Source organism: Callospermophilus lateralis, chromosome 9 (assembly GCF_048772815.1).
Source record: "Callospermophilus lateralis isolate mCalLat2 chromosome 9, mCalLat2.hap1, whole genome shotgun sequence".
Lineage (NCBI taxonomy): Eukaryota > Metazoa > Chordata > Mammalia > Rodentia > Sciuridae > Callospermophilus > Callospermophilus lateralis.
In genome coordinates, this window is record NC_135313.1 from 84552804 (window position 1) to 84568971 (window position 16168).

At 32.7% G+C, this 16168-nt stretch overlaps 1 protein-coding gene across 3 annotated transcripts in view; it reads right to left on the reverse strand.

Annotated features, from left to right (window-relative positions):
* Positions 1–10950: 10950 nt before the first annotated feature.
* The window catches only part of Kynu (kynureninase), a 162972-nt gene continuing 157754 nt past the window's right edge, over positions 10951–16168 (reverse strand). For 2 of the 3 annotated variants that reach the window (XM_076866077.2, XM_076866078.2), the window contains exons 13-14: positions 12247–12477; positions 10951–11171 (exon numbers count right to left, since the gene is read on the reverse strand). In XM_076866077.2, coding sequence (XP_076722192.2) covers positions 11046–11171; positions 12247–12477 — 357 coding nt within the window. In that variant the 3' untranslated portion in view covers positions 10951–11045. Of the gene's footprint in view, positions 11172–12246; positions 12478–15566; positions 15631–16168 lie in introns of those variants that run through there. The other variant, XM_076866079.2, reaches the window with a different exon arrangement.

A 16168-nucleotide genomic window follows, 5' to 3' on the forward strand; every position in this document is an offset into this window, starting at 1 on the left:
GATTATGTGTGCAGCACAGTGGTAAATTTTGAGAGCAGTTCAAGAAAACCAGTACATTTACCATATCATTGAGCAGAGTACATTACGGATAGGACAAACACATGTACATGTACATAAATACAGTGTAGGACGTAATGCTCCTTTCAAAATTGTAGTGAATTCCAATAATTTTATGTCGCCTTGTCATTCATTTTAAATATACGTTGGACTCATGCCAGCAGCAGGGCTCAGTCATGCTTGACCCACTTTCCTCTTCTGTATCTCATTTCAGTTCTTCAGTGTGGGTGATCCAGATACCCGCTTAATTCAACTTCCTGTTAGAGAATACCCTGCTGTGGGACAGCTAGATGCAAGTTACTCAGCTCTGCTGGCCACACTCCCTGCACGGGCTGTGTGAACATGCCCTTCCGACTTCCTCTTAATTGCTATGTGACCTCTTGGAACTCTTTTCCACTTGCTTTAAATTCACCAATTAAAACTCACAGTGGGGGCTGGGGATGTGGCTCAAGCGGTAGTGCGCTCGCCTGGCATGCGTGGGGCCAGGGTTCGATCCTCGGCACCACATACAAAAAAATAAAAGATGTTGTGTCCGCTGAAAACTAAAAAATAAATATTAAAAAATTCTCTCTCTCTCTCTCTCTCTTTAAAAAAATAATAAATAAAAAATAATAAATAAATAAATAAATAAATAAAACAAACTCACGGTTTGTTTGAATAAAGCTCGAATCCCAATAAGAACTTAGCTCATGGAGCCTCCTTCTCTATCCACTCGCCCTCCAATGTGTGTGGCCTCTAGGCATGCTGTGTCCTCACTCAAAGACCTGTAAGTAACAAACTATTTACATCTTGTTTTCCTTCTAAATATTGGTGGGTGCTCTCCATCTTACATACCCAAGTTAAAAAAAAAATAAATAAAACAAATGATCAACGTAGGAAAATTACAGATAAAAAATTTTGACAGCTGGGCACAGTGGTGCATACCTGTAATCCCAGTGGCTCAGGAGGTTGAGGCAGGAGGATTGCAAGTTCATAGCCAGCCTCAGCAAACTAGCAAGGCCCTGAGCAATTTAGTGAAGCCCTGCCTCAAAATAAATATATTAAAAAGGGCTGGGGATGAGGTAGAGTGGTGAAGCACCCCTGGGTTCAATCCCCAGTAACACCCCCAACCTGCTGACATATGGAGACAGAAGGAATTATTTCCATCATGAAAATATATGGTGGGAAAGAGGATGTGTGTGATATTATTGAAGTCATATATGTGAATACAGGTGCAATTGATTCTTATCTAAGTCATCACTGTTTATAGGTTTTTCTTAATTTTCAATGGTTAACAAAAGTAAAATCTTAAATATCATCACCAAGTTTGCAAAATTTTCCAGATTTTATTATCTTTTCTTCCTTCCATTCTTCCTTCCCTTCTTCATGTCTTCCTTTCCTCCCTCTTTCTCCTTCCCTCTTTCCTTCCTTTCTTCCCTCCTTCCCACTTTCCTTTTCTCCCTCCCTTCTTCCCTTCTTCCTTTTCTCACTTCTTTATTTTCTTCTTTTTTAGTAAGAAGGCTAGTGACATCCCAAAATATCCAAGTCTCATCCAAATTTATGGATATTTATGTGAGACACTGATCATTTTAGCTCAAGATAGATAATCCTGGATCATGTAATTAGGTGCTTCTACAGTGTGGATCTTATGCCTCCCAAAGTTCTATGTGTTAAAGGCTTTATCTCTTCAGAAGTGGGACTGGGAGATGGTGAAACCTTTGAGAGCTGCATTCTAGTAGAAATTAGTTCTTTGAGGGTGCGCCCCCAAAGGGATTGGAAGATGCCCCCAGCACATCTTCCCTGTTCTCTCTTTTGACTTCCTGGTAATGAAGTAGGTGGTTTTGCTTCACCATGTGACCCTGTTGCCATGACACAGGCCCAAAGCAGTGGGGGCCAACTGACCATGGACTGGAACCTCCAAAACTGAGATCCCAAATAAACCTTTTCTCTTTGTAAGTTGATTGTCTCAGGTATTTATTATAGTGATGGAAATTTGGTTAATACAATAATTCCCATCGAAATCACAAAGATTCATAAAAACAGGAGGAGGAAGAAGAATCAATTTAGAGGGCAATATGACTATGAACAATGGTCAGAGATGGGTAACAATTCTGCTTTGAAGAATCAGGAAGACCATGAGCCAATTCTAGTGGGCAGCCTCTAGAATTCGGAAAAGTTAATGAAGTGTATTTTTTCCCTAGAGCCTCCAGAAGGGAAGATACCTTGCCTACACATTGTTTTAGCCAATGAAGACCCGTGTTATAGTTCTAACTTATGAAACAGTAAGGTAATAAATGTATGCTGTTTTAAACCACTGTCTGTGGCAATTTGTTACTGTAGCCATAAGTAACTAATGAAACGCCTTAGTTTATTCTTTGATATTTTTACCAAAAAATTTTGAAACCAATTCTGAACTTCCTATCTCTTCATTCCTATGCACTTGATGTTAAAGACAGAGATCTAGAAATAATGAATAGCTTCTCTTTCCCACAATTCTATTATTGCAGTTAATGATTTGAATAAAATTGCCATTCTTGTTGTCTTTATATAGTTGGTCTTAGAATCAAGATCTAAATCAAGCCCACACATTACAATTTTTAAATTGTGTTTCTTCAGTCTCAAACTCAGGATAGTTCTCCTTTTGTGCCATTTTAGTTATGTCACTGGCTTGTTGACTAAACCAAACCAGCTGACATGTTGAATGCTCTGCATTTTCTTTTTTGTAGTATCATTTAACTTGTTCCTCTCTACTTCATTGGATCCTGGATCTGAGCCCCTAGTAGAATAAGTGGAATTTAAATATGCTTCTATATTCTATATTATATCCTAGAAAGTTATATATTTATGTGTGTATAAAAGTATTAAATATTAAGCATTGATTGCATATATTAAGCATTGATTGCATATATGATTAGTCCTTACATAATATTATACAAAAATCAGTATATATGAATAACAAAGTAGTTTTACCTACTGTATCAATATTGATCAAAATAGTTTTTAGAATAATCATTATCATCAGAGATAAACAACTTCAAAATCCATCAAGAGAACTTTAAAATCTTAAATGCTTGTGTACTAAGTACATAAGTATGTGTGTGTGTGTGTGTGTGTGTGTGTGTGTGTGTGTGTGTTATGCCTATTATACATATTATATATTGAATTCTAATACTCATGGGGCTAAGGCAGGAGGAATAAAAAGTTTGAGGCCAGTCTCATTCCCACAATTCTATTATTACAGTTAATGATTTGAATAAAATTGCCATTCTTGTTAAAGTCCTGCAACTTAGCAGGACCAACCCAGACCAAAAATAAAATGAAAGGGGCTGAAATGCAGTTCAGTGGAAGAACACTTACCTAGTGTGTGTGACTCCCTAAAATCAAATCCCTCTACCACAAATAAAAATCTCACAAACAAAGGAACAGAAAATAGTAGGAAGATAAAACATGGGAAAATGCTTATACATGGACGAGAATAGAATGCAGGGAGTAGTAATAGATTCTAGAGCTATATCTCATGTTGCAGATTTTAATTTGAAACCATCAGAATATTTTACCTAATGTTGAAATATTTTTTAAATAAAAAGGAGACCATTAAAGTTTATGAAGAAAAATGCAAATTCTAAATTTTGCATCTGATGAGTGGCTGTAAGTTTATAGGATAAGAACAGTGTTTTTCCTACTCTATCATTCAGCAATCAGGACAGAATGATTCACCTCTGGTCATTACAATGTGCCTAGGAATTTCTTTCCACCTGCATCCAATTCTGAAGTTGGTATCCTCTGGGTGTCCTCTAATTTAATTCACTTCTAATGCTATCAACCTGGAGACAGTATCAGACTCCACAGGTTGAGGCCTCAGTCCTAAAAGGTTGCCTCTCACTTCTGATGCCAAAAAAAAAAAAAAAAAAAAATGCCGTAGGTTGTTTTACCTGTGCTCTGACCAAGGAGCTGCACGTAAGTTCAATTAACTACTACAATGTCTCATAGAACTCAGGGAAACAGTCATGCTGCTGGTTCATTATAATGAACATATTACTCATTATAACTTTGAGACTAATAATTCTAAAATTGCATATGTGAGAATGGTAACATCTATAATGAAGCCAGTAATTAAACTAATATAATAATTAGAACTAACCTTTTCAATATAACAAAAATATAAAATCAAATGTTAATTTTTAAAATTTTGTTATCCTAAATGAAATTTAAAATGTTACTATGGCATAAAAATCTAACTTCTTTTTAAAAAATATGTATTTTCTACTAACTAAAAAAATCTTGAAAACAATGATCAGGCCAATTACATTAAGCACTCTTACTGTTAAGATTTTGGTTTCTACATACCATTTTATTTTGAAAGGAACTGGATAATATTAGAGAAATATGTGATATCAAGTCTATGCTAAAAATATTCACAAGGAAAGCCTTCTACCTTTCCATTTCATGAGCAACAAAGTTATCAAAAATAGCTGGGGTTGTGTTAAAAAAGATTCAAGAGTCACTCTAAAAAGTAAAAAAAAAAAAAAAAAAAAATTCGAAAATTGGAGAATTAAAACAATTATTGCAATGAAAGAAAAACTTCAGAAATATTTAAAACCACAATTTTATAATGATTCATTTAATATCTTGTTCTCTGAAAATACATCTTACCTAGATTAAAATGTATGTTATTAGTGTGCAGAGGGTATATCATGCACACCATGCAGATAATATGCCCCATATAGTATCAAATCCATATTTAGGGTATACTAATACAGAGAATCCCAGGTGGGTTTTATTGATGTGATTCTTCTCAGGGTGTTTTCATGTTTCTTTCTGAACATTGTTCAAATCCCTTACTTAAAAAAAATCATTGCTTTAACAAATTTGCTTATGGAACAAATATATAATTTGAACATAAACCTAGAGAGTAAGTTGAAAGATATTCAGCAGAAACTAGCTTAGTAAAAAGAGCTTAATAGAAAAAGTTTATTTAAATTGTAATTAAGTTAATGACATATTGACTATATAGTTTGTATTTGAGTCAGTTTTTTTAAATAAATTAAAGCATTATAAAAAAGTATAACAATGTTTCACAAATGGAACTATATGTTATAATAGCCCCCAAGGTCATCACAATAAAATAATTTATATTTTTATAAATTTTCTTAAGTTATTATGATACTAAAATTCATTTTTTTACTTATTCTACTTAAGAAAATTTTTAGTAGAAAACATTTTATGTTTTTAGTCTTATAATGTTTCTTGACAGTTTGGCAAGTTGTAGGGGATTAGACACCAGAAAAAAGTAGTAAGCTTTTTAAAATAAAATGGGCCAGGTGTGGTGGCATATGCCTATAATTCCAGCAACTCTGGAGGCTGAGGTAGGAGGATGACAAGTTCAAATCCAGTCTCAGCAACTTAGGAAGACTCTAAACAACTTAGCAAGATTGTGTCTCAAAAATAAAAAATAAATAGGGCTGGGGATGTGGCTCAGTGGTTAAGTACCTGGTACAAAAATTTTTTAAAAATATGAATAAATAAATCATTGAAATTAAATGGCAAGAAATTAAAGTTATCAGAACCCCAATGTGAAATGAAATCAGGAGGCAGGGAAGTAGTCACCATTCAAAGCCAACTTTCATCTGAAGAGTTTCTATCAAATCCAAAAAACACCGAGCTTCTTTGGTGTTCATCAAATGGTCTATGAAAAAACCTGTGATTGTCCAAGATGAAAAAGTTGGTAGAAAACCCTTGCATAATATTGGCAACCAAAGGAATATGGAATAGTTCAGCCAGAGTAGTACCTCCTGACAATTTGTCACTACATACTGACTTTTACATGGATTCATGTATTAAGCTTCATGGAGTTCATATAGTCTTAAAAAACCCCAAAAATCACTTTAAAATTTTCTTGTCAGTAATCCTCAGCAACTGGCAGAAGCAAACATAAGTAATCTTGGGAAAAACAAATTTTAAGTCAATCCTCAAAGAATTCAAAGGGGTCAATACAAATAAAGAGCTCAAAGTCAACAATCACAAAATATGGAGGAAAAGGTGGCATTAGATGTGAAAACTAATAGCAACTGAACTGTATATTCATTATATATTAGGTAACAAGTATAAAGCATTTTATTATTATTAGAAATTGAAGAGGAAAATGCTCCCTTATCTTGGATCTCCAAGACATAGAGCTTGACACTGGAATTTGGATATCTGGAAAACTGGAAAGGAGAGAGTGAAGAATAGTGAAGGGAAAGTTCAGAGCAAGGTAGAGTCTCAGGTATAATTCTAGTCTTGGCTTAATCCACAAGTGGAAGGAGGTTTTTGAAGCAAATACAGCAGTGTGAAGATCTGCACCACTCACCGATGCAAAAGGGTAAGTTTTTTCCATTTTTACTTTTTTCCCAATCAATGATTCTACGCATCCTGATCCAATGGGAGAAGGGAGGCAGCTGGAGGCGGTTGGCAGCCACCGCACACAGCAGCTGGTGAAGGGCATCTAGATGTGCACCCAAGGCCCACTACAAATGTTTAAAAACAGAAGCAGGTTCAAAAGATTGAGAATGCCCAACTAATTTGAAAAAGAGTACAATTAAAATTCTAGAAACTTAAAAATATGTTTTAAAATTTTTAATCAAGAATGCAGGAGAGAAATCAATTTAAATAAATAGAAAATATGAGATTAAAGACCTGAATGGGAGTAAAAAAATGTCTAATATACATCTTATTGAAGTTTCAATATGAAATAATAGAGAATAGGACATAGAAGAAATGATAGCTTTGAATTTCCTGTAACTTAAAAAGAGAACTAATTCTGAGATTTTGGAAGTATAGCAAATTAAAAAAAAAAAGAAAAGAAGAATAGAGTAAAAAACTTCCTAGACAATCATAATAAAACTACAGAGCAATAGATTAAGGAGTGGCTGAATAGTTAACAGCAGTAATCCCAGCTAAAGTAGAGTGAGTCAATATTTTCTATTTCCTGACAGAAAAAAAACTGTCAACATAGAATTCTGCAAGTGAAACCATATTTAAGAATGAGAAAAATATTGAAGTATTTTTCCCAAAGACTAATAGAATTTACTAATGAATAATTCTCATTAAAATAAATTCTAAATAAATTTCTTCCATATATGGATGAAAGGGGACTAGTGAGCAAAGTGTTCAATGTGTGTATATAGATGTGTGGGAGTGGGAAGCTGGACCAGAAATGCTATACTGTTAAAGCACTCAATTCTCAACAGATTAAGGGAAAGATAACAAAAAGGCTACTTTAAACTTTGTCATCCATGCATGTTAAAATAGCCAAAGTTTAATAACATAACAAAGAACAAGTACTTATACATAGTAGAATATCAGATTGAGCACATGCACACATGCACACCTCAAACCACCAGAAGAAAAATAGAATAACAGAATTGAAAAGGGAATGAAACTGTGCTGATTCACAGATAATGAATATTGCCGATAAAATGAATCAATAGCTAAATGATTAAAGAATTGTACCTCTGATAAAAAAATGAGTACAAATGTATCAAATGTGTGTATATAGTGCCAACTATCAGTTAAACATTACATTTATAAAAGATATGTGAATAATAATGCACTTATAAATAGGAGTATGTTGAACTATAAATGTGAAGTTCCTTAATGGAGAAAATAAAACTTTTTGAAAAACATTAAAGAAGTCATAAATAAATGGAGATAAATGTTATGTTCTTGGGTAGAAAGGTTCAACATTGAAATAAGTCAATTCTTATGAAACTGAATTAAGATTTAATTGCAATTCAATTGCAATCCCAGCAGGAGTTTTTATGGAGCACAATAAATGTATTCTAAATTTAATTAGATATATTCTAAATTTATAACTAAAAATAAAGGGGCCCAGGATAACCAAGGCAATCTTTACAAGAAGAAACTGAGACATTTAATTGAGCAGATGCCAGACCATACTAAGTTATAGTAATTAAGGCAGTATGGAATTGATGAAATACCAAGCAAATTGGCCAATCAGAAAGTACAGATACCTCTGAAATACACACACACACACACACACACACACACACACACACACACACGTCAGAAAACTGACATGAAAAAAAAATGAACTACAGATCATACGAATAATCTCGATTGGGGAAATAAAATAGAATTATCATATCCCACCATTTATGAAAAATATTTTAGTTGTATTCAGATGTAAAGGTTATTTAGGTGGTTTATGAATCGTCTCTAAAATATTTGTGAAACCTGGAATATTAGAATAGAATACTATTCAGCAATGAAGGTGACAACTAATGGATGAATCACTCCACCAAAAAGCAGTAAACCTACAATGTTGAGCAAAAACAGAATATATAAAATGTGATCACATTTATTTTTTTATTTTATATTTTTTAAAGATAGAGAGAGAAGAGAGAGAGAGAGACAGAGAATTTTTTAATATTTATTTTTCAGTTTTCGATGGACACAACATCTTTATTTTATTTTTATGTGGTGCTGAGGATAGAACCCAACGCCTCACACATGCCAGGCGAGCGTGTTACCACTTAAACCACATCCCCACCCAGCCCCGTGATTACATTTATAATCAAGCAAAGTTAGTGAATATATTTTTATGCATATATATATATATATATATATATATATATATATATATATGAAATTTTTAAAAACATGAAAATGATACACATAAAATATAATCCAGTGGTTATCTCTGGTTCTTGAGATGGAGGTGAATGTGAGCTAGAAGGAAAGGATTTCTAATGCTCTATTTACTAATGGAACAATGGTGATTATTAATTCTTTGGCTGCTTTGTATGTATAACTTGTTATAATTTTAATGTGATTAGTATGAAATATCATATACTCTTAAAAGCACTTTGTCACTCAGCCATCTAATTAATACCATCAGTTTTATAACTCAGCGTCATCAATTCATCATTCCTAGAAATTATAATTTGCAGTCACATATTTGGGTGTTTCCATGTTTAATATCTGTTTCTCCTACTAATCTGTGTGTTCCTTGAGAACGGGCACCTGCTCTGTTTTGTTCATCCTGGGGAGGTTCACAAACAGTTCCTCCTATATGGGGCCACTCATACTTGAGTTTTAAGGATTAGGGAACTCTTCCATCTCTGAAGATGAATTTCACCCTGTGAAGAAGTGGGAAATTTACCACAGGCAATTATGTAATCATTCACTTAAGTGATATAGTATACATAATGTATCACAACAAGGTGCATGACAAGATGTTGATAAATATGAGTAGTTGTCAGTGTTGGTAGTTGTTGATGTTGGAGTTTTATGTCTTATTTAACTCTACCCTCCAAAATAGTTGTCTAAATCAGTTTATTTTATTCAAATTTATTTAATTAAGAGGAATCATAATATGTGGGCCTTTTACTGCTGGTTATGTACACTTATGTTTGATCAATTCATAAATACTATTGTGGCTTCAATAAGGGAAAACTAGGGAAGTCTAACAGAGGTGAGTGTAACTTTAGTTTTCACAGTAGATAAGAAAGGTCCAAAAATTTGGGATAAAGAGGTTGAAAGATGAATTACTCATTTCCTAATTCCCCTCAATAGCAAATATTCACTACTTCAGAGACAGTAGTATCTAATGTCAGGGGACTTTCCTATTGAAAGAAACTAGAAATAATGATAATATAAATAAAAGACCATCCTTGAAAAGTACCAACTAAGATCAAGTGTGGGTAGGGAAATCAATTGAATTATTTATAATAAGCATTTCTTTTTGGGGGGGTGGGGGTGGGGGTACCAGGTATTGAACTCAGGGGCACTCAACAACTGAGTTATATTTCCAACCCTTTTATATTTTATTTAGAGACAGGGTCTCACTGAGTTGCTTAGGCCTTGCTGTTGCTGAGGCTGGCTTTGAACTTATGATCCTCCTGTCTCAGCCTCCAGAGTTACTGGGATTAGAAGTATGTGCCACCATGTCCAGCTACCAGCATTTCTTGAATGAGATAAAATAAAGTAATAAAATTAGAGCACAGCCAAATAACTTATGAATCTTTTGTAACATACACTATTTTCTAAATAAAATCCAAGATACTATATATTCATTGTGAGAGATCATAAAAGCAGGGCTAATGGTGATTTCAAGAAGCTATTTTTTGAAAATAAAAAGATATGTCCTATTTCAGAGATGTTCAACATAACAAAAATGTCTTAGAATCAATAAAGTATGATGTACACATTATAAATGTGGGCCTCTGATATTGAATATATTTCTTACTATAGATTGTGACTGAAAATAATTGAAAGCTATTGCCCAATAGAATGTACTTGTTTTGCCTGGAACTGGATGTAACATTGCAAAATCATATATATATATGACAGTTCAATCTCAGGTCTTAAAATATACTCTTTGATAAATTAAAACTAATACATTTCCAATACTGACATAAGAATTCCATAAGAATTATGCAGTTGTCAAATTATAAATTAAACAGAAAACATTTCAATAACCATGAAATGTGATAGCTAATTAAGACTGTGTTCCTAATGGTTGATACACATAGTCTTTGATTCCCCAAATTCCAAGAAACTAGACAACCATGTGGATTTCACAAGGACACAGATGTTTTGAAAAATGACATCTTTTTTTAATATAAAGCATGTGATTTATTGCCATCTACATGAAATCAATTTTGATCTATTCCTTCCATGGGGGTTGGAGGGAAAAGGAGGGGGCAGGGGATTAGCTAAGATGGTGGAATGTGATAGACATCCTTATCCAAAGTATATGTATGAAGACACGAATTGGGTGTCAAAATATTTTATATACAAACACACATATGAAAAATTGTGGTATATGTGTGTAATAAGAATTGTAATGCATTCTGCTGTCATTTATTTTTTTAAAGAATCAATAAAAGAAATCAATTTTGAAATATTTTTAATAATTAAAATTTATTTTTAAAAATTAAAAATTGAATAGTAGTAAAATAAGGCATCTTTCAGTAAATTTGTGTAAGTTAATAAGAAGAACATTGCTACTTTTTTGTTTCTACAGAATCAAGTACAGAAGAAAGCAAATTGATAAATTTATAAACATCATGAAAAGAATTGTAGAGAGGAACTGGAGCCACTCGAATCCCATTTGGTTCTCGCTTGTCACACTGGAGGAAAAATAAAATAATATAAAGTCACAAAAATTTTAGTACATACTGAAAATGTCCATTCAAGATAAACTTCCATAAAGCATTCATGCTGGCTTCCTTGAAACTTAATGCATAAGCAATTTTTCACTTTCAGTAAAACATGGTGTTTCTGTAATTTGAAACTTTCTTCTTCATAATGAAAATAACAATGGGTTGGGCCTGAGGTTCAATCAATAATTATCTTCTCTCACCATCCAATAGATCATATATTCATTTTTTTCTGTGGGGAAATCCTGGACAGAGTAGAATCCTTGGACAAATTTAAATGAATGATATTCTTACTGGGAGTGTTAGCAAATTTTCCTTAAATTTAATTATCTAATCCCTGATGTTACAGATAAGAAGTTGGCTATATGCAGGAATGCTGTATGACTAGAAAATTTGGCCTGACCCTGAAGATCACTATAGCCTACTTCAAGAAACAACATTGTAAGTCAAGGAGATAATATATAGTCTATGTCCTATTCAATTCCCATCATTTGTTGTTATTTTTCTTCAGGAAACTAAAGTCCACATAGGCCCAGGGGTTAAAAAACTATATATTCCTTGCAATGTTACTACTCTTGAGAATTGTCTCCAAATCTTTTTGACAAGGGTAAAAATAACTGAGTTTATTAGGCTACTAAATAAGACCAATTTATTTCTTATCCTTCACTAACTACTTTTGTTTCATAGATTAAATAAAGGTATACTGGAGTTTTCTTGAGTTAAATCTAGTGAATTAATAAAAAAACATATACTAATGCATCATAATGAAATAATTTCTTTTTGCATTATAATTTAAAAAATGAGTAAATTATATAACACCATTTCTCACAACAAATATTTGTGATATTTTCTCTTTTATCAGAAATGACAGATACATCTCTGTGCCCTACAATTAGCAGTGCGCTGAAAGCTTATTTGGCACAAAATTTATCCTAATGGATTGATGTGAAATGACATGCAAGTATGAATAACCAACAAATCCAAAATTTACCCCCAATTGCAACACATACAAATAATCTGGTAGCAATGGAAAAAATATACTTACAACAACTCCTCTTTTTTCTAGTTCTTCAAAAACATTTTTCTTGGGAATAGAAAATGTTAGTGTCAATTGGCAGCCCCGATCCTCTATATTGGATGGAGTAATTATATTCACAATTGGTTTCTTGGTTCCTCCTATATCTTTGTTAAAGTAAAGCTTGATCATGTATTCCAGATAACCAGTTAGCAAAATGGATTTTTTCCTCAGAGCTTTTATAGTCGCTTGCCTAAAGATCTGCCAAATGAGAAACAATCAGGTTAGCAGTGTTTTATTGATCTTCAAAGAAGCCAAAATTAAGTGTAAATCATGCATAAAAAAGGAGATGCCGACTTTTGGCCTATCCAACAAACACTCAGTTTTAGCTAATCTTTTTTTTTTTTTTTTTTTGTAAAAACATGTCCTTTTCTAAGTGTTTTTCCATTAAATATAAAGGCAAATTTCCATGAGAGGAAAACTGCAAATATCATTTAAACAATACTTGTGAAAGAAGAAAAATTGCGTTAATAGCATATGACTTCAGAGTTATTTTATATTAATTTAATCACCAAGTAAAGCATAACTTAATGCATTCAAATATTTTGAAATTTAAACTTTTCTCTCAAAACCAGTTAATAAAATCATAATCAAAAAGACTTTTTCTAGGGCTGGGACTGTGGCTCATTGGTGGAGTGCTTACCTAGCATGCATGAGGCACTGGGTTCGATCCTCAGCACCACATAAAAACAAAATAGTAAAATAAACATATTGTGCCCACCTATTAAAAAAAGACCTTTTTTTATTCTTATATATGGTTTGGTTAGAAAAAAGTGCAATATGAGATAAATATATGTGTTTATGTGAAGGCAGTGTTACCAATATTATCTGTCATTTTTAACTGATTTGTTAGAAAACAAATAGTTAAATAAGGAAGCTACATTTTCTTGGACCGAGAAGCAAACAATGTCACATAATACACTTATTATTACTGAAGCATTAGGATAGTTTGTTTGTTTCTTTATTTCTTTTATTTTATAATTTTTTTTTCTTTGATAAACTCAAGAAGCACTGTTGTGAAAAAAGTACCATTTGCTGCCGGAGATGTCATACATTAAGATGAGTGACAAGGACCCACAATACCCAATGTTGGAACATTAGGGTAAGAATAGACATGCTTTTTTGGCTTATCTCTGAAGGTTAAATAAAGTTTAAAAATATATCCTATGCACAAGAATTGAATAGACTTCAAACAGCATGATGTGCTGGAATGACACTTAATGTCCCTTTTCTGCACTATGAGCAAAACTATTAAGGATATAGATAGGGTCATGTGGTGATATTTAGAGTTCCTCAAGTCTACAAATACAGGTTTTTTTTTTTTGTATTTATATGTGACATGTGTGGATTGGCATTCTAATAGGGCTCAGTTGAAGGTATAGATTTTCAGGAACTACACTGTTGGAGCTTATGAATTTGGCTGAAGGAGAAGATGAGAATTGTATTAAAAGGTAACGGTTTCTTAAAAAAGTGGGGGTGGGGCATAAAAGACAAAATGATACCATGACTCTCCAAACACACCTTAGGGACCATGTTTATAGGCCTGCAAAGGTAATCAGCTACCATTGGAGGCTGATACTTTTATTTTCAGAAGGACAATTAAGATCTGGATGCAAGCAAACTGCTTCAAGACTTAGGTGCCCCAGATTGCATGGAATTTGAAGGTGGTATTTCATCATTTCCTTATGTAAAGCAAAATGTAGGTAGACTCCAAGCAATGAAATCTCAAGGGAACTCAATAAGTTTTGGATTCACATAGTTCCAGAGAACAGGAGCAGAGCCTCACAAGGCAGGGCCCACAGTAAGTCTTGCTGGATAAGTTTGGAATAAAAAAAATATATGAGATAGATAAAAAGACTCTTAGGAGATCAACAATATGCTAAGATGTTTTAATTAATAAATAATTCTAAAAATATTTTTGGTTCTACTACAGGCCCCATAAAACACAGATGGGTGTAATGAGTGAAGTGCAGTTGTCCCTTGGAATCTACAGGGGATTGCTTCCAGGATCACCCTGCATAACAAAATTCACAATACTCAAGTCTGTTGAATAAAAATGGTGTAGTATGTGCATATCACCTATGTTCTTCCTCCCATATAATTTAAATGATTTCCAGATTACCTTCAGTACTCAGTATAATGTAACTGCTGTGTAACTAGTTGTGATACTGCATTACTTGGGGACTTATGACAAGAAAATAGGAGTCTGTACTTATGCAAAAATTTTTTCATGACTATTTTCAGTCCAAGTGTGAACTCCATAGATGTAGAGTCTGTGGATATGGAGGGTTGTCTGTATACTTACAATGATAATTTGTATTCAAAGGTTTGTAAAATTTGGGTACTATTTACTTACATTTATAAAATTTTAAAGTGAGTTAGGAGATTTTGCTCTTCTAGATTACTCTTGGTAACTAGAAATCACTTTTTAAATGGCAAATAGTCTTGATTTTAACATACTGTAGAATGTATGAATGTAGAATGTTAAAATGTTAAAGAGTTGCTACTCTTTAATAAGAATATAACCTTTAATTTAATATTGTCTACATTACAACCACAACAAGAGCAAATTGTGTTTTGAAGCACTTTAAAATTTTTCTCACAGAATATAAAAGTCTATTCTGAGTCCTCACATAAAAATACTATAGAGGCTAATAGAAGTTAACAGGGAAATAAAACAAATAATCTCTTTTCTTTTTGTTTCTTGTTATTTTATGTTTTCAGTATTCAAAAAAAATTTTTTTAGAAAAAAATTAATGTAGCTTAAAATGTTCAGCTTATGAGAATTCTTGGCAGAGTTTTAACTACTTGGGCTATTTTGTTCTTACTGAGTAAAATAAACAGAAATCTGGAAAAGATAGATAAGATTGACTAAAAATTGTACACATAGTATGATGTTTTTAGTTGTGATACTTTTCTCTTACATTCTTAAAATTAGGTCCCTAATGTAGTGTGAAGAAACACAGTGAGTTTCTTTCTTTTTTTTTTTCGGGGGGGGGGATTCTGATCTTCTGTGCATATTAATTGTTTTAATTTTGTATTTTAAAACAATTTCCTTTATTATAAGTTTATATATTAACAGATCTAAAATTGTTGCTATATATAAATATGAAACTTCAAAATATAATATATATAAATTTCAAATAAGTAATTGGAAGAGTGAGAGAACTTCTGAAGTAATCAACTCTAAACATCCTCAGAAAAATGAGGCAAATAAATTCAAGAGCACTAGTTTCGTGTTTAAGGTCACATTTAGTGACCACTATTCAATAGAGTACTCACTTGGGTTTTAGCTTCAAGTTACTTCCTTTCATCCACAATATTTTTTAAATACTGTATAAGTCATTTAAAAGCCTAGATATAAAAGAAAAGACAGTTTGAAACTGACAATAAGGTATGTTTAATGGAATTAATCATCGTGCACACATGATTGCACTCATTATTAGTCTCTTACAAATTCATTGCTTTGAAAATCAGAGGTCATGGCTATGTAATATTGATTCTTGAGTACAGAATCTTTCTGTACAGTTGAAATTTGAGTATGTATAGTATTTTCTGAAAGGAAGGTGGAAACAAAGGAGAAAGTTGAAGTCATGCATATATTTCACTTACTTCAACTTCAACCATTTATCTCCTACAATGCATTAACTTTTTAAAAGACAGGTAAATACCACTATGGTTAATTCATTAATACTGACTCACAGGGCAATCTCAGACATGTGTAGAAAGCCACAATGTGGAACATTTATTACTTTGTAATTTAAACATTTTACAATTTATAATGGGGAGGATTTTGAACAATCCTTTCACAAACATAAAGCTTGACTAACTAAAGATAATTATGGTCAGAACATAGTCTTACAAGTGAATGACCTTGATAGGAGGCTCTAGA